The sequence below is a fragment of the Scardinius erythrophthalmus genome, assembly GCF_964197995.2.
Source record: "Scardinius erythrophthalmus genome assembly, chromosome: 6".
Taxonomy (NCBI): Eukaryota; Metazoa; Chordata; class Actinopteri; order Cypriniformes; family Leuciscidae; genus Scardinius; species Scardinius erythrophthalmus.
Window position 1 is genome coordinate 44215002 of NC_138226.1, and position 25168 is coordinate 44240169.

General features: G+C 42.6%; 1 protein-coding gene across 1 annotated transcript in view; it reads left to right on the forward strand.

Annotated features, from left to right (window-relative positions):
• Positions 1 to 25168, forward strand: part of dip2a (disco-interacting protein 2 homolog A) — a 179322-nt gene that overhangs the window by 147280 nt on the left and 6874 nt on the right. Inside the window, 18 exon segments of the mRNA XM_081368290.1 lie at positions 447 to 566; positions 1062 to 1176; positions 4965 to 5104; positions 5953 to 6089; positions 7956 to 8036; positions 8111 to 8238; positions 8503 to 8617; positions 9022 to 9229; positions 9773 to 9873; positions 11121 to 11201; positions 17438 to 17561; positions 17650 to 17771; positions 19473 to 19584; positions 20058 to 20167; positions 20274 to 20404; positions 21122 to 21290; positions 22271 to 22441; positions 24924 to 24985. Of these exon segments, the coding sequence (XP_081224416.1) occupies positions 447 to 566; positions 1062 to 1176; positions 4965 to 5104; positions 5953 to 6089; positions 7956 to 8036; positions 8111 to 8238; positions 8503 to 8617; positions 9022 to 9229; positions 9773 to 9873; positions 11121 to 11201; positions 17438 to 17561; positions 17650 to 17771; positions 19473 to 19584; positions 20058 to 20167; positions 20274 to 20404; positions 21122 to 21290; positions 22271 to 22441; positions 24924 to 24985 (2227 nt within the window).

The window sequence follows — 25168 nt, forward strand, 5'->3', positions numbered from 1 at the left end:
ACTAAGGATTTTTTTTCTTTTGTAAGAAACATGAACAACTCTTACCGACCTCAAAGTTGCGGACAGTACTGTACATATCTCCAGATTATCTGAATCATGAGGAGTCATTCACAATATTTACACAGACTCACTGTTGCCATCTACTGGCGTAATGATGCAACTACAGGAAAAGGGGTGTGTGAAATTTCTTATTTATAACATTCTTACAAGGATACATTTAGATTTTATGAAAACAGAACATTGTGAAGTAAAGGAAAACAGGATTGCTGTGGATTTTGCACTTGTACTTTTAAGTTTACTAGTTGGTATAACACAGTATCCAGACGGTAAACACCTATTTCTCTGCACAGCGGTTATTATAGCTTATATTTTAGCAGCTGATTTCTGTCCAGTCAGCATCCATGAGCAGAACCTCTAATGTTAGTCTGTGTTCCCTCTTCTCCCAGCGCGTGTAGCAGTGGTGAAGTCCCGGGACATGCACTGGTCCCTCCTAGCCCAGCGGGACCAGAGAGACATCAGCCTCAGCTCCCTCCGCATGCTCATCGTGGCTGACGGAGCCAATCCCTGTGAGTGAACGCTTGTCCTCCTCTTCGAGTGAAACACATGAGTGTCGCGGGTCGGCTAACTTCAGTGTGTGTGTCGCTGGGTCGGCTAACTTCAGTGTGTGTGTCGCTGGGTCGGCTAACTTCACTGTGTGTCGCTGGGTCGGCTAACTTCAGTGTGTGTGTCGCTGGGTCGGCTAACTTCAGTGTGTGTGTCGCTGGGTCGGCTAACTTCAGTGTGTGTGTCGCGGGTCGGCTAACTTCAGTGTGTGTGTCGCTGGGTCGGCTAACTTCACTGTGTGTCGCTGGGTCGGCTAACTTCAGTGTGTGTGTCGCTGGGTCGGCTAACTTCAGTGTGTGTGTCGCTGGGTCGGCTAACTTCACTGTGTGTCGCTGGGTCGGCTAACTTCAGTGTGTGTGTCGCCGGGTCTGCTAACTTCACTGTGTGTCGCTGGGTCGGCTAACTTCAGTGTGTGTGTCGCCGGGTCTGCTAACTTCACTGTGTGTGTCGAAACGCAGGGTCTATCTCGTCTTGCGACGCCTTCCTGAACGTCTTCCAGGCCCGTGGACTGCGTCCCGAGGCGATCTGCCCGTGTGCGAGCTCCTCCGAGGCCATGACCGTCGCCATCCGCAGGTACACAACACCATTACAGCTGATACACAACACCATTACAGCTGATACACAACAACAACACAGCTGATACACAACACCATTACAGCTGATACACAACAACAACACATTACAGCTGGTACACAACACCATTACAGCTGATACACAACACCATTACAGCTGATACACAACAACAACACAGCTGATACACAACACCATTACAGCTGATACACAACACCATTACAGCTGGTACACAACACCATTACAGCTGATACACAACACCATTACAGCTGATACACAACAACAACACATTACAGCTGGTACACAACACCATTACAGCTGATACACAACACCATTACAGCTGATACACAACACCATTACAGCTGATACACAACACCATTACAGCTGGTACACAACACCATTACAGCTGATACACAACACCATTACAGCTGATACACAACACCATTACAGCTGATACACAACACCATTACAGCTGATACACAACACCATTACAGCTGGTACACAACACCATTACAGCTGATACACAACACCATTACAGCTGGTACACAACACCATTACAGCTGATACACAACACCATTACAGCTGGTACACAACACCATTACAGCTGATACACAACACCATTACAGCTGATACACAACACCATTACAGCTGATACACAACAACAACACATTACAGCTGGTACACAACACCATTACAGCTGATACACAACACCATTACAGCTGATACACAACAACAACACAGCTGGTACACAACACCATTACAGCTGATACACAACACCATTACAGCTGGTACACAACACCATTACAGCTGATACACAACACCATTACAGCTGATACACAACAACAACACAGCTGATACACAACACCATTACAGCTGATACACAACACCATTACAGCTGGTACACAACACCATTACAGCTGGTACACAACACCATTACAGCTGATACACAACACCATTACAGCTGATACACAACACCATTACAGCTGGTACACAACACCATTACAGCTGATACACAACACCATTACAGCTGATACACAACACCATTACAGCTGATACACAACACCATTACAGCTGATACACAACACCATTACAGCTGATACACAACACCATTACAGCTGATACACAACACCATTACAGCTGATACACAACACCATTACAGCTGATACACAACACCATTACAGCTGGTACACAACACCATTACAGCTGATACACAACACCATTACAGCTGATACACAACACCATTACAGCTGATACACAACACCATTACAGCTGATACACAACACCATTACAGCTGATACACAACACCATTACAGCTGATACACAACACCATTACAGCTGATACACAACACCATTACAGCTGATACACAACAACAACACAGCTGATACACAACACCATTACAGCTGATACACAACAACAACACATTACAGCTGGTACACAACACCATTACAGCTGATACACAACACCATTACAGCTGATACACAACAACAACACAGCTGATACACAACACCATTACAGCTGATACACAACACCATTACAGCTGGTACACAACACCATTACAGCTGATACACAACACCATTACAGCTGATACACAACAACAACACATTACAGCTGGTACACAACACCATTACAGCTGATACACAACACCATTACAGCTGATACACAACACCATTACAGCTGATACACAACACCATTACAGCTGGTACACAACACCATTACAGCTGATACACAACACCATTACAGCTGATACACAACACCATTACAGCTGATACACAACACCATTACAGCTGATACACAACACCATTACAGCTGATACACAACACCATTACAGCTGATACACAACAACAACACAGCTGATACACAACACCATTACAGCTGATACACAACAACAACACATTACAGCTGGTACACAACACCATTACAGCTGATACACAACACCATTACAGCTGATACACAACAACAACACAGCTGATACACAACACCATTACAGCTGATACACAACACCATTACAGCTGGTACACAACACCATTACAGCTGATACACAACACCATTACAGCTGATACACAACAACAACACATTACAGCTGGTACACAACACCATTACAGCTGATACACAACACCATTACAGCTGATACACAACACCATTACAGCTGATACACAACACCATTACAGCTGGTACACAACACCATTACAGCTGATACACAACACCATTACAGCTGATACACAACACCATTACAGCTGATACACAACACCATTACAGCTGATACACAACACCATTACAGCTGGTACACAACACCATTACAGCTGATACACAACACCATTACAGCTGGTACACAACACCATTACAGCTGATACACAACACCATTACAGCTGGTACACAACACCATTACAGCTGATACACAACACCATTACAGCTGATACACAACACCATTACAGCTGATACACAACAACAACACATTACAGCTGGTACACAACACCATTACAGCTGATACACAACACCATTACAGCTGATACACAACAACAACACAGCTGGTACACAACACCATTACAGCTGATACACAACACCATTACAGCTGGTACACAACACCATTACAGCTGATACACAACACCATTACAGCTGATACACAACAACAACACAGCTGATACACAACACCATTACAGCTGATACACAACACCATTACAGCTGGTACACAACACCATTACAGCTGGTACACAACACCATTACAGCTGATACACAACACCATTACAGCTGATACACAACACCATTACAGCTGGTACACAACACCATTACAGCTGATACACAACACCATTACAGCTGATACACAACACCATTACAGCTGATACACAACACCATTACAGCTGATACACAACACCATTACAGCTGATACACAACACCATTACAGCTGATACACAACACCATTACAGCTGATACACAACACCATTACAGCTGATACACAACACCATTACAGCTGGTACACAACACCATTACAGCTGATACACAACACCATTACAGCTGATACACAACACCATTACAGCTGATACACAACACCATTACAGCTGATACACAACACCATTACAGCTGATACACAACACCATTACAGCTGATACACAACACCATTACAGCTGATACACAACACCATTACAGCTGATACACAACACCATTACAGCTGATACACAACACCATTACAGCTGATACACAACACCATTACAGCTGATACACAACACCATTACAGCTGATACACAACACCATTACAGCTGATACACAACACCATTACAGCTGATACACAACACCATTACAGCTGATACACAACACCATTACAGCTGATACACAACAACAACACAGCTGATACACAACACCATTACAGCTGATACACAACAACAACACAGCTGATACACAACACCATTACAGCTGATACACAACACCTTTACAGCTGATACACAACAACAACACACTACAGCTGATACACAACAACAACACAGCTGATACACAACACCATTACAGCTGATACACAACACCATTACAGCTGATACACAACACCATTACAGCTGATACACAACACCATTACAGCTGATACACAACAACAACACACTACAGCTGGTACACAACAACAACACACTACAGCTGATACACAACACCATTACCACAACCTTTTTTTTTTTTTTACTGTATAATGCAGTCCAGTTATCAGTGTCAGAAATGGAAATAGCTATTTGCATTTTGCATTTGAATTTGCATATGTCAGAATGCTCAGGTGTGCATAACAAAACCCCAAACGCTGTGTGTGTGTGTTCAGGCCTCCGGAGATGGGCGTTCCTCCTCCGGGTAAAGCGGTGCTGTCCATGAGCGGTCTGAGTTACGGGGTGATCCGGGTCGACACCGAGGAGAAGCTCTCCGTTCTCACTGTGCAAGATGTGGGACAGGTCATGCCTGGAGGTGCGGCTCCTCACTCTCACTGGCTGTGTTCACACTTCTGTTTCAGTCGCACTCAATCTATTCCGATTGATGGATCTGAATGTAGTGTTTACATGAACACTAATCATGTGATCGGGTTGATGTGTGTGTTTATAAGTCACAAGCTTCAAATCGGGATAGATCGTTGACATGTGCAAACTACAGGAATACACAGAGTTTCCCGCCGTCTGCTCATAATAACTATTCTCATACATCAGTTCTTTACTGGTTTTAAACAGCAGATTTAATATTTATCCATTTCTGGTCATATTTTGGAGATTATGAATATGAACTGTTGTGCCGCTGCTTATATTGATCTGTGGATGAGAGTCTGAAACAGGGACTGATGGGCCGCTGTCTTGCTCCACTTCACACTCCACTTAGACACTCGTTTATACGACACTTTATTCATCAGGAACAACAGCTCGTTCCTCATCCGTCATTACGCTCTCTCTACATCACTGCACATGCGCAGTCCTCTCAGTTTCAGCTCTCAGTCCGATCAAGAGTTTACATGTTCCCTCGATCCCATTAGAAAAGGAATAAACCTCCTCTTTCAATCCGATCGAAATTTTGTTCGGATCGAGCTCAGTCGCATCGATTAACGTGTTTACATGAAGGCTCTTCAGTGCGATTGAGCCGTCGATCCCAATACTAACGGATTATTTGGTTTATTACGCAGCCAGTGATCCACAGACTGAGAGATAGATTTGAATAGAGTGATGGAGCTTTGAGTGGATGGATGTAGATGATTTAGTCTCTTTATGTTTAACGCTTTCCTGTTTTGAATCTCCTCTGACTGCTGTATGTGTGTGTGTGTGCGTGTGCAGCGCTGGTGTGTGTGATCCGGCTGGAGGGAACGCCGTACCTGTGTCGGATGGATGAGGTGGGAGAGATCTGTGTGAGCTCCAGCAGTACGGGGATCTCTTACTATGGTCTGCCAGGAATGACCAAGAATGTCTTTGAGGTGAGTGTTTGAGGCTCCAGGGGTTTCTAAACATCTAGTGTTGGCCTTAACAATGTTCAGTCAGTAATGGTTGTTAGGGCTAAACGATTTGGGAAAGAAAAAAGACAATTAAATGTTCGCAAAGACCCGCCCCCTTTAGTTACTGTTGCTAAACTACATCACGGAGCAGAGAGGACACTGACAACACGCTGACACACAGGACAGACCAGCTTACTTTTCATATCAAACAGTCTCAACTTTCAAATATGGTCATTTTTTTAATGAAATTTCAACAATAAATGCTGTTTTGTGGCTCTTTAATGTGTCGCTTTAGAGCCTCAGTTAAAGCGATCATCTCTTCCTTAGCATCAAATAAACATGAATGAACATCAGAAGGAATGTTGTTTCAACCGTGGAAAAACGTCAATACACACTGTTTCTCAAGTTCAAATCCTCCAACGTTAATCTACTAACTCTCCTGACTGCTCTGTCGGACAAAATGGAGGATTTGGTGGATGGAGGATTATGATTGGTCAGATCGCCTGTCAATCAAACTCCCTGTGAAGGGTTTGCAGTGCTTGTTTGTAGGGCTGCGCAATTTGGATAAATTATGTATCAATATGACTTAATTATTATGAATAGTAGTAGTAATAGTAGTTGTATTTCACTGTAAAATAACAAATTGAGTATTTAAGAAGTAATAATAATGATGATGATGATTTTACAGTACAACTGTAAGATTAAACTCAAATATTAAGGCATACATTTAAGATTTATGTATTTGAAATGCATAAAAAATGTCCATGGATTTGGTTTGCACAGTTTAAAACAAACTAATAAAAGGTACTTTTTAATAGTACTAATAAACTAAATTTATTTTAATCACACCACCAGGTTTGTATATTTATCATCAATAAATAAAATTTCTTTCAGTCTCATACATTTTAACTGACTGGATATTCCACAGCTATCCCTTTAAAAGAGCTTCTCATTACGAGGATGTGAAGATGACTGACTCAAGCCGAGGATTTACTGTGAAACACCGGATCATGAGTGTGTAAAAGCGTGTAAAAGAACACAGCGCCACGCTTCACTCTGAAACATGCGGCGCATTTATTTATTTCATTCAGTCGCAGCCTTCACGATTTGATAATGGCACTGAAGCCATAACGCAATTTCAGTTTTATTTCCATTAAACATGGTTGGGATTTTGGTTAACTTCAGTGACGGTCAAATCTGTCACAAAGATTGAATCTGATTCATTCAGTGGCCCTTTCTGCAAGTTACATTAAAGGAGTAGTTCACTTCAGAATTAACATTTCCTGATGATTTACTCCCCCCCACATCATCCAATATGTTCATGTCTTTCTTTCTTCAGTCGAAAAGAAATGTAGCTTTTGAGGAAAACATTCCAGGATTTTTCTCCATATAGAGACTTCAATGGGGTCCAGCGGCTTCAAAGTCTCGACACAATCCCAGCCGAGGAACAAGAGTCTTATCTAGACAAACCATCCGCCATTTTATAAAATAAATTAACATTTAAATACTTTTTAACCATAAATTATCAGGAAATGTTAATTCTGAAGTGAACTACTCCTTTAAGAACTTCATGAGTGAGTCATTGAATCGTTCACTCATTAAAAACGTTCATTTACGACTGAAGTCTTACTATTATTCAAGCCTATAAATCTCCTAAGTGAATCTAGAAAGACTGTTTAAACATCATAAGCATTTTCCCAACAACAAAACACATCAATTATATTATTGTGTGCTGTATTAAAACAATAAAAAGCAACATTAAGAGTCAGGGTTCACAGTTTGTGACTTTTATTGTGAAATAAAAGGTGAAGAAGACTTACATAGACTTGTTGTTCTGCTCTCTTCCAGACCATTCCCGTGACATCATCAGGGTCTCCCATCAGTGACCGGCCCTTCACGCGCACGTCTCTCCTGGGCTTCATCGGCCCGGTGCGTTCAGATAGCAGAACTCTTACATGTCTGGTAAACCGGCACGCAGAGCTCATGTGTGTGTGGTGTTGCAGGATAACCTGGTGTTTGTGGTGGGAAAGCTGGACGGGCTGATGGTGGTGAGCGGCCGGAGACACAACGCGGATGATGTGGTGGCCACAGCGCTGGCCGTCGAGCCCATGAAGTTTGTGTACAGAGGAAGGTAAAGGCACTGCCCGTAACCTTTGACCTGATATTCAGCAAAGCAATGTTTTCTGAAACCAGCTACAAACATATCCCTTGGCTATCCCTTGGGTATGCTATATACTATATGCTTGTATATGTTTTTTCCCTCATGGTGTGTTTTTGGATAGCAGGATATGTGTAAATCTGTGGCTAAAGTTAGAGGTTAGAGAGTTGATTTCTCTTGAGTTGAGATGAACACGTGTCTCTGCTCCGGCTGAAGTGTGACTGTGTGTTCTGGCAGGATTGCAGTGTTCTCTGTTTCGGTTCTGCACGACGAGCGCATTGTTGTGGTGGCAGAGCAGAGACCAGACGCGTCAGAGGAGGACAGCTTCCAGTGGATGAGCCGAGTGCTGCAGGTGAACACACACACACACACACACACACACACACACACACACACACACACACATATCCCAGACAACAACATAGTGTCTGCCCAGATCCGGCCCACATCTGGACCGTGTGGAATCCATGTGTACCAGATGTGGGCCGGATCTGGGCAGACACTATGGATACACATATACACACAAACACATACACGCACACACAGACCACAAATCTACACATACACACTAACACACACAAACACACACGCACACCACATACACACACACACACACACACACACACACACACACACACACACATTATGTTATTTCAGTCATGATAATAAAGACAGGGTAGGTTTGTACAAAGTGTTCACTTGTAGTGTCCGCAAAACAACACACACACTCATCTGTGTTGTCCGTGCCCCTCTCAGGCCATCGACAGCATCCATCAGGTGGGTGTGTACTGTCTGGCTCTGGTTCCCGCCAACACACTCCCCAAAGCTCCTCTGGGCGGCATCCACATCTCCGAGAGCAAGCAGAGGTTCCTGGAGGGAGCGCTGCACCCCTGCAACGTGCTCATGTGCCCTCACACCTGCGTCACCAACCTGCCCAAGCCCCGCCAGAAGCAGCCCGGCACGGGTGAGTGTGTGTGTGTGTGAGTGTGAGTGTGTGTGAGTGTGTGTGAGTGAGAGTGAGAGTGTGTGTTTTCATCAGATCAAGCTGAGCGTCTGGTGTTTTGATGATGAAGATGATGATGAAGATGTAGTGAGGAGAAGTGGAGTGTTTCTGAATGTGTGTTCATGTAGTTCATGACGCTGTGTGTTGATGTGTGTTTCCTCAGGTCACTGATGCACACACACAGTTTTATGCACTATTGTCACCTAATTTTCCTTGCACGTGCATTAAGGAAATTATATTTTATTGAAGAACAAATGTTTCAAAAGTTAATGCACTTTAAAAAGTGAATGTCATTTCAATAAAAGATGCGATGCTTGATTTGGTTTATATTTGCTTATTGCGCTCGCATGCGTCCTCTTGTGGACATAGGAGACAACACAGCACCTTTATCCTCTAACATTAAAGATTGCCTTTAGAACTCAAATATTCTAACTAAATATTATAACTCAAATGTTGCTCATATTTCAGCCAGTTTGACAGCCTGACCTGCGCTCTCTGTTTCAGAGGTGGGTCCTGCTTCCATGATAGTCGGAAACCTGGTGGCAGGAAAGAGAATTGCACAGGCGTGTGGGAGAGATGTGTCACAGCTGGAAGACCACGATCAGGTAAAGGACACTTCAACCTCCCGAACCACTGAGGAAACAGAAGCACTTTAACAACAGTAGTTATTGTGGGAAAATATACTTTCAAATGTCCTGAACCCTCTGGTGCTGTTCGCGAGTCTGTCAAAAATCACAGATCTTTTTATTTATTTCAATGAAATTAATGTACTATATTTTAGTTTGATAATATATATATATATATATATATATATATATATATATATATATATATATATATATTTTTTTTTTTTTTAATTTTTACATAAAATATATATTTTCCAAAACACGTTTTACTCTAAAACTGTGAGAATCTAAAACTGTGAGTCTACCCTTTGAGGATCATGTCCATGATAATGAATCATGCCCAAAAAAATAAAGTTTAAATTTATTTTAAATGCAATTAGTTGAAGTTTAGAGTGCTTGTGTGACCCAGTTAAGAACATCTTTATGTGTAATTTGATAATTATGATAATATTTTGCAATAAGGTTCCATTGTTAACATTAGTTAACTACATACGTTAATATGAACTAACAATACTTTTAAAGCATTTATTAATCTAAGTTAATGCTGAATTCAAGATTTATTAATACATTATTAAAATCTAAAAAGTTGTATCTGTTAATATAATGTCACCAAGCTGAAGTAACATGAACAACAAAGAGAAGAGTAGTATTATACACTAACATTAGCAAAGATTAATAACATGCATTGCTCGTTGTTAGTTCATGCATTAACTGATATGAACTAATCTGACCGGACACATTACTGTACTACTGAATGTGCTGACAAGCAACTAAAATATACTTTAATGTTTTTTTCTTTTGAAACTTGTGTGTCATGTATTTAAATACATTTGCAATTACACAATGATGAAGTTTCAATTTAGCATATTTAATATGCATTAGTCAACATACCCGTTCTCGTCTTAGGACAACTTTATTGATCCACTTCAAATGTTGACTACTATATATTAATGTTAAATGTAATATTAAATAATGTTCTTTAGGTTCTTACTCAACACATCAAAATATGTGTACTTCCTTAAAGCATGACACACGATTATTACAGAATGATTGAAAATGTACTTTAAAGTGAAACTTTTGACTTGACACTATTATAAAGTGCACTGTTTAATGTCATGGACGAGCACTCATTGATATGCAGTATTATCTGCAAGTATAATGTAGTTTTGAGATGTGAAGTACACTACAACAGAAGGAAGTGTGTATAATGTTGTGTTGTGTTGTAGTTCCTGTATCTGCAGGACGTCCTGCAGTGGAGAGCTCAGGCCACTCCAGATCACCCTCTGTTCCTGCTGCTCAACGCCAAGGTGACTCTCTCTCTCTCTCTCTCTCTCTCTCTCTCTCTCTCTCTCTCTCTCTCTCTCTCTCTCTCTCTCTCTCTCTCTCTCTCTCTCTCTCTCTCTCTCTCTCTCTCTCTCTCTCTCTCTCTCTCTCTCTGTGTCTCTGAGTATATTACTCACCGTTTACATGCAACCAAATAATCCGTTAGTAAACACGTTAATCGATGCGACTGAGCTCGATCTGAACAAAATTTCGATCGGATTGAAAGAGGAGGTTTATTCCTTTTCTAATGGGATCGAGGGAACATGTAAACTCTTGATCGGACTGAGAGCTGAAACTGAGAGGACTGCGCATGTGCAGTGATGTAGAGAGAGCGTAATGACGGATGAGGAACGAGCTGTTGTTCCTGATGAATAAAGTGTCGTATAAACGAGTGTCTAAGTGGAGTGTGAAGTGGAGCAGGACAGCGGCCCATCAGTCCGTTTCAGACTCTCATCCACACGCGACTGGTTTCAGACTCTCATCCACACGCGACTGGTTTCAGACTCTCATCCACACACGACTGGTTTCAGACTCTCATCCACACACGACTGGTTTCAGACTCTCAGACTCTCATCCACACGCGACTGGTTTCAGACTCTCATCCACACGCGACTGGTTTCAGACTCTCGCCCACACACGACTGGTTTCAGACTCTCATCCACACGCGACTGGTTTCAGACTCTCATCCACACGCGACTGGTTTCAGACTCTCATCCACACGCGACTGGTTTCAGACTCTCATCCACACGCGACTGGTTTCAGACTCTCATCCACACGCGACTGGTTTCAGACTCTCATCCACACGCGACTGGTTTCAGACTCTCATCCACACGCGACTGGTTTCAGACTCTCATCCACACGCGACTGGTTTCAGACTCTCATCCACACGCGACTGGTTTCAGACTCTCATCCACACACGACTGGTTTCAGACTCTCAGACTCTCATCCACACACGACTGGTTTCAGACTCTCGCCCACACACGACTGGTTTCAGACTCTCGCCCACACACGACTGGTTTCAGACTCTCATCCACACGCGACTGGTTTCAGACTCTCATCCACACACGACTGGTTTCAGACTCTCATCCACACGCGACTGGTTTCAGACTCTCATCCACACACGACTGGTTTCAGACTCTCAGACTCTCATCCACACACGACTGGTTTCAGACTCTCGCCCACACACGACTGGTTTCAGACTCTCGCCCACACACGACTGGTTTCAGACTCTCATCCACACGCGACTGGTTTCAGACTCTCATCCACACGCGACTGGTTTCAGACTCTCATCCACACGCGACTGGTTTCAGACTCTCATCCACACGCGACTGGTTTCAGACTCTCATCCACACGCGACTGGTTTCAGACTCTCATCCACACACGACTGGTTTCAGACTCTCATCCACACGCGACTGGTTTCAGACTCTCATCCACACACGACTGGTTTCAGACTCTCATCCACACGCGACTGGTTTCAGACTCTCATCCACACACGACTGGTTTCAGACTCTCATCCACACGCGACTGGTTTCAGACTCTCATCCACACGCGACTGGTTTCAGACTCTCATCCACACACGACTGGTTTCAGACTCTCATCCACACGCGACTGGTTTCAGACTCTCATCCACACACGACTGGTTTCAGACTCTCAGACTCTCATCCACACACGACTGGTTTCAGACTCTCATCCACACACGACTGGTTTCAGACTCTCAGACTCTCATCCACACGCGACTGGTTTCAGACTCTCAGACTCTCATCCACACGCGACTGGTTTCAGACTCTCATCCACACGCGACTGGTTTCAGACTCTCGTCCACACGCGACTGGTTTCAGACTCTCATCCACACGCGACTGGTTTCAGACTCTCATCCACACGCGACTGGTTTCAGACTCTCATCCACACGCGACTGGTTTCAGACTCTCATCCACACGCGACTGGTTTCAGACTCTCATCCACACGCGACTGGTTTCAGACTCTCATCCACACGCGACTGGTTTCAGACTCTCGTCCACACGCGACTGGTTTCAGACTCTCGTCCACACGCGACTGGTTTCAGACTCTCGTCCACACGCGACTGGTTTCAGACTCTCGTCCACACGCGACTGGTTTCAGACTCTCGTCCACACGCGACTGGTTTCAGACTCTCGTCCACACGCGACTGGTTTCAGACTCTCATCCACACGCGACTGGTTTCAGACTCTCATCCACACGCGACTGGTTTCAGACTCTCATCCACACGCGACTGGTTTCAGACTCTCATCCACACGCGACTGGTTTCAGACTCTCATCCACACGCGACTGGTTTCAGACTCTCGTCCACACACGACTGGTTTCAGACTCTCGTCCACACACGACTGGTTTCAGACTCTCGTCCACACACGACTGGTTTCAGACTCTCATCCACACACGACTGGTTTCAGACTCTCATCCACACGCGACTGGTTTCAGACTCTCATCCACACGCGACTGGTTTCAGACTCTCATCCACACGCGACTGGTTTCAGACTCTCATCCACACGCGACTGGTTTCAGACTCTCAGACTCTCATCCACACACGACTGGTTTCAGACTCTCATCCACACGCGACTGGTTTCAGACTCTCATCCACACACGACTGGTTTCAGACTCTCATCCACACGCGACTGGTTTCAGACTCTCATCCACACACGACTGGTTTCAGACTCTCATCCACACACGACTGGTTTCAGACTCTCAGACTCTCATCCACACGCGACTGGTTTCAGACTCTCATCCACACACGACTGGTTTCAGACTCTCATCCACACACGACTGGTTTCAGACTCTCATCCACACACGACTGGTTTCAGACTCTCAGACTCTCATCCACACACGACTGGTTTCAGACTCTCATCCACAGGCGACTGGTTTCAGACTCTCATCCACACACGACTGGTTTCAGACTCTCATCCACACGCGACTGGTTTCAGACTCTCATCCACACGCGATTGGTTTCAGACTCTCATCCACACGCGACTGGTTTCAGACTCTCATCCACACGCGACTGGTTTCAGACTCTCATCCACACGCGACTGGTTTCAGACTCTCATCCACACACGACTGGTTTCAGACTCTCGCCCACACGCGACTGGTTTCAGACTCTCATCCACACACGACTGGTTTCAGACTCTCATCCATACGCGACTGGTTTCAGACTCTCATCCACACGCGACTGGTTTCAGACTCTCATCCACACGCGACTGGTTTAAGACTCTCGCCCACACGCGACTGGTTTCAGACTCTCATCCACACGCGACTGGTTTCAGACTCTCATCCACACGCGACTGGTTTCAGACTCTCGTCCACACGCGACTGGTTTCAGACTCTCATCCACACGCGACTGGTTTCAGACTCTCGCCCACACGCGACTGGTTTCAGACTCTCGTCCACACGCGACTGGTTTCAGACTCTCGTCCACACGCGACTGGTTTCAGACTCTCATCCACACGCGACTGGTTTCAGACTCTCATCCACACGCGACTGGTTTCAGACTCTCATCCACACGCGACTGGTTTCAGACTCTCATCCACACGCGACTGGTTTCAGACTCTCATCCACACACGACTGGTTTCAGACTCTCATCCACACACGACTGGTTTCAGACTCTCGTCCACACGCGACTGGTTTCAGACTCTCATCCACACACGACTGGTTTCAGACTCTCATCCACACACGACTGGTTTCAGACTCTCATCCACACACGACTGGTTTCAGACTCTCATCCACACGCGACTGGTTTCAGACTCTCATCCACACGCGACTGGTTTCAGACTCTCATCCACACACGACTGGTTTCAGACTCTCATCCACACACGACTGGTTTCAGACTCTCAGACTCTCATCCACACGCGACTGGTTTCAGACTCTCGTCCACACGCGACTGGTTTCAGACTCTCATCCACACGCGACTGGTTTCAGACTCTCATCCACACGCGACTGGTTTCAGACTCTCATCCACACGCGACTGGTTTCAGACTCTCATCCACACGCGACTGGTTTCAGACTCTCATCCACACACGACTGGTTTCAGACTCTCATCCACACACGACTGGTTTCAGACTCTCGTCCACACGCGACTGGTTTCAGACTCTCATCCACACACGACTGGTTTCAGACTCTCATCCACACACGACTGGTTTCAGACTCTCATCCACACACGACTGGTTTCAGACTCTCATCCACACGCGACTGGTTTCAGACTCTCATCCACACGCGACTGGTTTCAGACTCTCATCCACACACGACTGGTTTCAGACTCTCATCCACACACGACTGGTTTCAGACTCTCAGACTCTCATCCACACACGACTGGTTTCAGACTCTCATCCACACGCGACTGGTTTCAGACTCTCATCCACACACGACTGGTTTCAGACTCTCATCCACACGCGACTGGTTTCAGACTCTCATCCACACGCGATTGGTTTCAGACTCTCATCCACACGCGACTGGTTTCAGACTCTCATCCACACGCGACTGGTTTCAGACTCTCATCCACACGCGACTGGTTTCAGACTCTCATCCACACGCGACTGGTTTCAGACTCTCATCCACACGCGACTGGTTTCAGACTCTCATCCACACACGACTGGTTTCAGACTCTCATCCACACACGACTGGTTTCAGACTCTCAGACTCTCATCCACACGCGACTGGTTTCAGACTCTCAGACTCTCATCCACACGCGACTGGTTTCAGACTCTCATCCACACGCGACTGGTTTCAGACTCTCATCCACACGCGACTGGTTTCAGACTCTCATCCACACGCGACTGGTTTCAGACTCTCGTCCACACACGACTGGTTTCAGACTCTCATCCACACGCGACTGGTTTCAGACTCTCATCCACACGCGACTGGTTTCAGACTCTCATCCACACGCGACTGGTTTCAGACTCTCATCCACACGCGACTGGTTTCAGACTCTCATCCACACACGACTGGTTTCAGACTCTCAGACTCTCATCCACACACGACTGGTTTCAGACTCTCAGACTCTCATCCACACACGACTGGTTTCAGACTCTCAGACTCTCATCCACACACGACTGGTTTCAGACTCTCATCCACACGCGACTGGTTTCAGACTCTCATCCACACGCGACTGGTTTCAGACTCTCATCCACACACGACTGGTTTCAGACTCTCAGACTCTCATCCACACACGACTGGTTTCAGACTCTCAGACTCTCATCCACACGCGACTGGTTTCAGACTCTCATCCACACACGACTGGTTTCAGACTCTCAGACTCTCATCCACACACGACTGGTTTCAGACTCTCATCCACACGCGACTGGTTTCAGACTCTCGTCCACACACGACTGGTTTCAGACTCTCATCCACACGCGACTGGTTTCAGACTCTCATCCACACGCGACTGGTTTCAGACTCTCATCCACACACGACTGGTTTCAGACTCTCATCCACACGCGACTGGTTTCAGACTCTCATCCACACGCGACTGGTTTCAGACTCTCATCCACACGCGACTGGTTTCAGACTCTCATCCACACACGACTGGTTTCAGACTCTCAGACTCTCATCCACACACGACTGGTTTCAGACTCTCAGACTCTCATCCACACACGACTGGTTTCAGACTCTCATCCACACACGACTGGTTTCAGACTCTCATCCACACACGACTGGTTTCAGACTCTCAGACTCTCATCCACACACGACTGGTTTCAGACTCTCATCCACACACGACTGGTTTCAGACTCTCATCCACACACGACTGGTTTCAGACTCTCATCCACAGATCAATATAAGCAGCGGCACGACGGCTCATATGCTGATTTACTCAATATTTATCCATTTCTGGTCATAATTTGAAGTCTGCTGTTTAAAACCAATAAAGACCTGATGTATGAGAATAGTTATTATGAGCAGACGGCGGGAAACTCTGTGTATTCCTGTAGTTTGCACATGTCAACGATCTATCCCGATTTGAAGCTTGTGACTTATAAACACACACATCAACCCGATCACATTATTAGTGTTCATGTAAACACTACATTCAGATTCATATAGCGGAATGAATTCATATATCATGAATTCATTCTGATGAATTCATGAATTCATAATTCATATATATCATATATTCATATATCAGAAAATTGTGCATGTAAACAGCCACTGATATCTCGCTGTGTGTGTGTGTGTGTGTGTGTGTGTGTGTGTGTGTGTTCAGGGCACGGTGGCCAACACAGCGTCGTGTGTTCAGCTGCACAAGCGTGCGGAGCGAGTGGCGATAGCGCTGATGGAGCGAGGCCGACTGAACACCGGAGATCATGTGGCTCTGGTTTATCCTCCTGGTGAGACACACACACACACTCATATGCTGTGGTCTGATGAAGGCTTGTCCTCTCTCAGGTCTTCATTCCTCTGTCCTCTGCTCTGCAGGCATCGATCTGATCGCCACCTTCTACGGGTGCCTGTACGCCGGCTGCGTTCCCGTCACCGTCAGGCCTCCGCACCCGCAGAACCTGACCACTACCCTGCCCACCGTCAAGATGATCGTCGAGGTAACCGGAGCTCTGAGCGCGGTCACTAGCGCTGGAACCACACACTCATGTCATTCAATACAGATCACCATACTCAACTCACCATACCATGATATTACGATACTCCAAGATATATGGTAAAAGGTTAACAAAAAATGCTAAATTTGGTCTTACATTGAGTGTGTAAGTGAATAGTCTTGGACTCGGTGCTGAAACCCAGTGAACAGGACAATAGAGACGCCAGAATAAACATATTCATGATTCTGAAGCTGAAAATACTGAATTATTGTAGATGAATAAGCTTGCACTCTGTCACTGACTAGATATATTTAAAATAATGTAATCACTTTTTACTGGTAACATCAGACATCTGGCATTATCAGGACACACACATATTCCCCCATTGCATTATTATATATTATATTCAGCATTATATATAATAGTTTAATGTAGTACTGACACTAAAACTCGGTAAACTTGAATTTTTTCTCACACAGTAAATTGAATTTTGGGTGAATTAATCACTACACATTTTGTCACTATCCACGAATCATATTGTTGCATTGTAGCCGATGAACAGAAACACCGGCTCCCCCTTGTGGCCAGCACAGTCTTCATTGAATTTGATAAAGTTCATATTTAGTTCATATTATTTAATTCATCAGGTATCAACATTGTTTTTCTTTTACAGGATTAATTAATTTATTATTATTATTTATTCATTTTTTTAATTTATTTTTTACTTATTTTCAATTATTTATTTAATTGGTTTTAAATGTATTATTTATTTTAATTTAGATTACTATAAACATAATATAATTCTAGATTTATATACAATTCTAGATATAATATTTTTTTCTTTTACAGCATTTATTAATTTACTTTTATTTATTCATTTTTGTATTATTTTTTACTTATTTCAATTATTTTTCATTTATTTAATTGGTTTAAATGTATTATTTATTTTAATCTAGATTAATATAAACAATATAATTCTAAATGTAGTATATACAATTCTAGATATAACATTGTTTTCTTTTACAGCATTTATTAATTTACTATTATTATTTATTAATTTTTTTAAATGTATTTTTACATATTTTCAATAAATTTCAATTTATTTAATTGGTTTAAATATATTATTCATTTGAACCTAGATTACTATAAACATAATATAATTCTAGATTTATATACAATTCTAGACATAATATTATAATAAAATTCTAGATTATCTACAAAGATAATATAATGTGTATATATATATATATATTTAACATTTTTAAGTTGTATGAATGAATTAATATTAATGTCTCATGAATAAACATGAATTAATAATGAACAATAGTATATTTATAAATGAACACTAACCTAGATTAAAAAATGCTTGAAAATACACCTAATGTAACAAATTGAACCTTACTAATTTTATTTTAATTTAAAATCATTTTATTAAATTAAATACATATCAAGTTATTCTGCAAACAAATGATGCCAGAACTTTGCTTTTCAATAATCCATTTTTGCATTTTATTTAATGACGTGGTCCAGCTTTTTCTAACAAAACCTTTAATCTCCATATACTCTTTTGGGACCACAGTAGATAAATATTTATGAAGTCTTAATATGACTAATAAGTATTATATTGTCCTTCAGCTGCTGATCTGATCGTTGATCTCTCTCATGTGACTGTAACTGTACTCTCTCATTGCATGTGATTGACAGGTCAGTAAGTCTGTATGTATTCTGACAACACAAGCAATAATGAAACTACTGAAATCCAAAGAGGCAGCGGCTGCTGTGGACGTTAAAGCGTGGCCGCTGATACTGGACACAGGTAAAGACATCACTTACACCATTGTACTATTGGATAGTTCTCATTGAATATAAAAGAATTATTAAAGAGCCCATATTATGCCTTTTTACAAAGTATTAGTTCCTGTCTCTGTGAAGCCCCTCCTTCTGAAAAGCACACTGTGCTCTGATTGGTCGGCTGGAGCAGTGTGTTGTGATTGGTCGAGAGTGTGTTTGGGAAATGTCCCGCCCCTTACCATAACCGCCAGTTTAACACACTACTAACTCACTCAACCAAGCCCCGCCCCTTTATTCTGCGCATTAATTATTATAATGAGGAATATTCGTTCCCGGAAGAAACTCAAGACCACAATGGAGGCGTTTCAGGAGTTCAGAAACACTGACTCTGATATAGAGAAGAACTCAGAGAACTCTTTTTCAGCAACATTACACACTACAGAGAGTAAAAAAGCATAATAGCTCTTCTTTAAATTAGGTTCATTGGTTCCATTTCAGATGATCTCCCGAGAAAGAGGATTCCTCAGATCTACAAACCCCCCACCCCGGAGATGCTCGCCTACCTGGACTTCAGTGTGTCGACCACAGGAATCCTGGCTGGGGTCAAGGTGAATCTGTCTAACCCGTCATCATCATCATCATCATCCGCGGGACATTAACACTTTCATCTGAAAATGTGGGATTGGCACTTCTAACAGCATGTGTTTGTCTCAGATGTCCCATGCTGCCACCAGTGCCTTGTGTCGCTCTATTAAGCTGCAGTGTGAGCTGTACCCGTCCCGCCAGATCGCCATCTGCCTGGACCCCTACTGTGGCCTGGGCTTCGCCCTCTGGTGTCTCTGCAGGTGAGAGACGAACGTCACGCTGGCTTCGGCTGGGAGGCCAGTTAAATCATGGGGAAAGGGATAGTTCACACAAAAATGAAAATTATGATTTACTCACCCTCAAGTCATCCTAGGTGACATTCCTCCTTCAGACGAACACAATCAGAGTTATATTAACAAATGTCCTGGCTCTTCCAAGCTTTATAATGGCAGTGAATGGCTGTTTCTGTTTCGAAGTCCATAAAAGTGCATCTGTCCATCATAAAAGGGCACCCATCCTGCACTTTTATGGAGAGATGCACTTCTATGATGGATAGATGCACTTTTATGATGGAGAGATGCACTTTTATGATGGAGAGATGCACGTTTATGATGGAGAGATGCACTTTTATGATGGAGAGATGCACGTTTATGATGGAGAGATGCACGTTTATGATGGAGAGATGCACTTTTATGATGGAGAGATGCACGTTTATGATGGAGAGATGCACTTTTATGATGGAGAGATGCACTTTTATGATGGATAGATGCACTTTTATGGACTTCAAAACAGAAACAGCCATTCACTGCCATTATAAAGCTTGGAAGAGCCAGGACATTTTTTAATATAACTATAATTCGTCTGAAAGAAGAATGTCATATACACCTAGGATGACTTGAGGGAGAGTAAATCATGGGCTAATTTTCATTTTTGGGTGAACTGTCCCTTTAATGTAATGTAAATGTGTGTGTTTGCAGTGTGTACTCAGGCCATCAGTCTATTCTGGTCCCTCCTCTGGAGCTGGAGACCAATGCGTCTCTGTGGCTCTCTGCGGTCAGCCAGTATAAAGCACGAGTGACCTTCTGTTCGTATTCGGTGATGGAGATGTGCACCAAAGGCCTGGGCTCCCAGACTGAAGCTCTGCGGGTCAGTCTTACACTCACACACTCTTCAGGTGCCGTCACATTTACTGGTGTGAATCCAGTCCTTTTCACGTGAATCCCTTTCACATGAATGGTCATGCCAATTCATCGTGCAGAGTGAAAGTGTCTACATTATCGATCGCTTAACAACGGACAATCAGCTTTTTTTGGCATGCTAAATATCACACATATAGTGTGACTGCACCTTTAGTCTACATAATGTGACACATAGTCGTATTTTATTATGACATTCAATTTTTGTTTTGAAAGAAATCAATGTTTTTTTTCAGCAAGGATGCATTAAATTGATCAAAAGTGACAGTAAAGACATTTATAATGTTACAAAAGATTATATTTCTCATAAATGCTGTTCTTTTGAACTTTCTATTCATCAAAGAATCTTGAAAAATAAAATGCATCACTGTTTTCACACAAATATGAAGCAGCACGACTGTTTTCAACATTGATAATAATCATAAATGTTTCTTGAGCATCAAATCCTCATATTAGAGTGATTTATGAAGGATCATGTGACACTGAAGACTGGAGTAATGATGCTGAACATTCAGCTTTGATCATTTTTGTGATTTGCGTTGTAAATTACATTTTACTATATATTACAGCTAATTTTAATCATAATAACATTTCACTGTATTTTGATCAAATAAATGCAACCTTGATGAGTAGAAAAGACTTCTGTCAAAAACATTAAAAGAGGATGCATTTCAGTGCCGTCAGCGTTTAATAAATTGAATAAATAAATATTAATAATTAATTATTTGTACCAAAATTATTCATATAATAGTTTGACTGTATTATTATAAAAATATCCAGGTTCTGTTTTTACTTTTTCTTGGACTGTATTTCCAATCTGAGTATCAGCATATTGTAGGACCTCCCGTTTAGCTTCCAGTAGTTTGACTTGCATTAGTCAAAGGCCATACAGTAAATCATGTCGTCCGTGTGTGTGATTCGCTCCATCAGTTACGGAACGTGAATCTGTCGTGTGTGCGGACCTGTATGGTGGTGGCGGAGGAACGTCCTCGCATCGCACTGACTCAGACCTTCTCCAAGATCTTCAAAGACCTGGGGCTCTCGACCCGGGCCGTCAGCACCACCTTCGGCTGCAGGGTCAATGTGGCCATCTGTCTTCAGGTGAGGGAGCGCTTCACCTGTCTTTATGTAGGTGTGCGTTTAAAAGGCCTGTTTACACCGAGTGTGAAGAAGTTTGCCCTGCAACAAAGCAGCGATTATTACTGAACTCTCTTTGGGTCTTGTGTCTATTATACTCTGAGATAGATGTCGAACTGGTGGTAACACATCCACTACGTTTTAGCTAAGCGTGGATCACAACATGTAAGTTTGCACTTTTGTTTGGAAATCCTCAATTTCTCCAAAGTTATGCGTGGTGTGAATAGTTTTGCCATAAAAAATGATTTGTAAAGCTGTGGCATCGCTCTTGGTGTGATTAGGCCTTTATCTGTTTTAAATGCTCTGTTTGACTGGCCTGGTCACCTGTCTGTAACTGTATGTACAGTATCTGTATCTGTTTGTGTATTAAATGTGCGCCTGTGTCTGTCTGCTGCCCCATGCGCTCTCGTCGTAGCCCAACAGGCTGGGCAAGCTGGCAGAGCAGGTACTGTGACCCCGAGGGGGAGCGCACGGGTGCTAGCAGGGGCTTCAGGACGCTTGAAAAGCTCTGCTTCTCGTGTGTGTGTGTGTGTGTGTGTGTGTGTGTGTGTGTGTGTGTGTGTGTGTGTGTGTGTGTGTGTGTGAATGCTCATGTGCATGACATAACGCTTTGCTTCCTAATACTTTGGGATTATTTTTTATTATATACATTATTTGTGCCAGCTCTGTTGCCATGTTTTATTTCAGAAAATTAAGTAGATTTAAATATAAATATTAAGTTATTTTATTTATTTTAAATATTTTAAATATTTTTAACAAAATAAGTTTTTTTTTTTTTTCTGAAATGTGACTTTAATGTGACTAGATTAATATCTATTAAGTATTAATAATATCAATAGGCATTATTTTGGTCATTTATATATATATATATATATATTGGGACACACCTCTTTATACACTATCGGTGACAGATGTATTCATACGCCTGCGCTGCCTCTTCACAGCTTTTGTGCTTGGCCCTGCACTGGATATCTACTGTAGGCTTTGCCAGAGCAATGCTTGTAGCTGTGCTTATAGAGTAGATCTGTGTTTGCAGTGGTTATTCATGACCCTGACCATTGTAACCGCTGGAATGCCTCATTCCATCCTATAAGAGTACGATTAAATATATATTTAAAGTGATAGTCCACCCAAAAGTGACATTTCTGTCATCATTTATCCTCATGTGGTTCCAAACCTGTATGGCCTGTGGAACATAATAGAAGATATTTTGAAGAATGTTGGCAACCAAACCGTTTCAGTGGCCATTGACTTCCATATATGTTTGTCCTTACAATGGAGGTCAATGCAAACCGAACCTGTTTGGTTACCAGCATTTGTGAAGAAAAGTCACAGGTTAGGAATGACATGATGGCAAGTAAAGGCTTGTTCACACCAAAAATGATAACTATATCAGCGTCCACACCAGCGGACGATAACGCTCTGTTCATTATGAGTACACACACAGTTCCACTTTAAATGCTCAAGCTCTTAAAATGTGGGTGAATTCTGCTTGGCTAATTGGCTGCCGCACTCGGTTGTTTTCGTCTTGTTTCCAGTCCAAATATCTAAAAATTCTTAAATCAAGATGCATTTACGAAAGTAGTAAAATGACAAGATATTTCTTGTTTCTTGTTAATCAAAATTAAGTGAGTTTTTGCCTAAAACAAGCAAAATGATCTGCCAATGGGCTGAGAAAAATAATCTTGTTTCTGTTTGAATTACTGGCAGATCATTTTTCTTGTTTTAAGCAAAAATTCACTTAATTTAGTTTTTTTTTTTTTTTTTTTTTTTAGAAAACAAGACACAGTATCTTATGTCATTTTACTCATCTAGTAAATGCATTTTGATTTAAGAATTTGAAGATATTTGGACTGGCAACAAGACAAATACTCCAAAAAAAAGCATTTTTATTTTTTGCAGTGCAATGTTTTTATCGTTCATCAGCTCTAAATAATCCAACTATATCATTCTTCTGTGTCCTTTTCATTATAGTTGTGGTGTGGAATTCGCTATTCTCATAGAATTAGAACAATTATTAAATCTTCATAGTTATAGTTATCATCTTTAGCGCGAACAGGCCTGAAATGATGACAGAATTGACTTTTTCTGGTAAATTACTATCCCTTTAAAAAATGTATGACAAACTCCTCTCTGTTTCTTACATATGTTACGAAGGTAAAGTGTGTAATTTCTACATTTTGCTTAAAATATATTGACTGTTTTCACACAGGTTGCCCTAAGCATCAGAGCTTAGGCTAATCAGAAACTCACACCATTGGTTAAGCCTGTGTTTCTGTGTGGAACTGGTCAAACAAACAGAGCTTGCCTTGATAGTGCCACAGAGCCACTAGTTTAACATGCCAGTGGATTATAGTTGTCTCTGCATATTAAGAAAAGCAGATAAAAAATGACACACTTTACTATATTACATGCTCGCAGTGATAGTGCTGTTGTTTGTTTCCAGGGCACCTCTGGGCCGGACCCCACCACAGTATATCTAGACATGAGGGCCCTGCGGCATGACAGGTGCTGCAACACACACTTCTGCTCCTCCTGATGCTTATACACCAGTGCCAACTATATAACTATATATAATGTGCAGTTAGTTATTAACTATTATGTTAATATGTCTGATTAAAATTAGACTCTTGATTTGAAAAGTTATATTAGGTGTCTTTAACTACTATGTTATAAAAAAAAAAAAAAAAA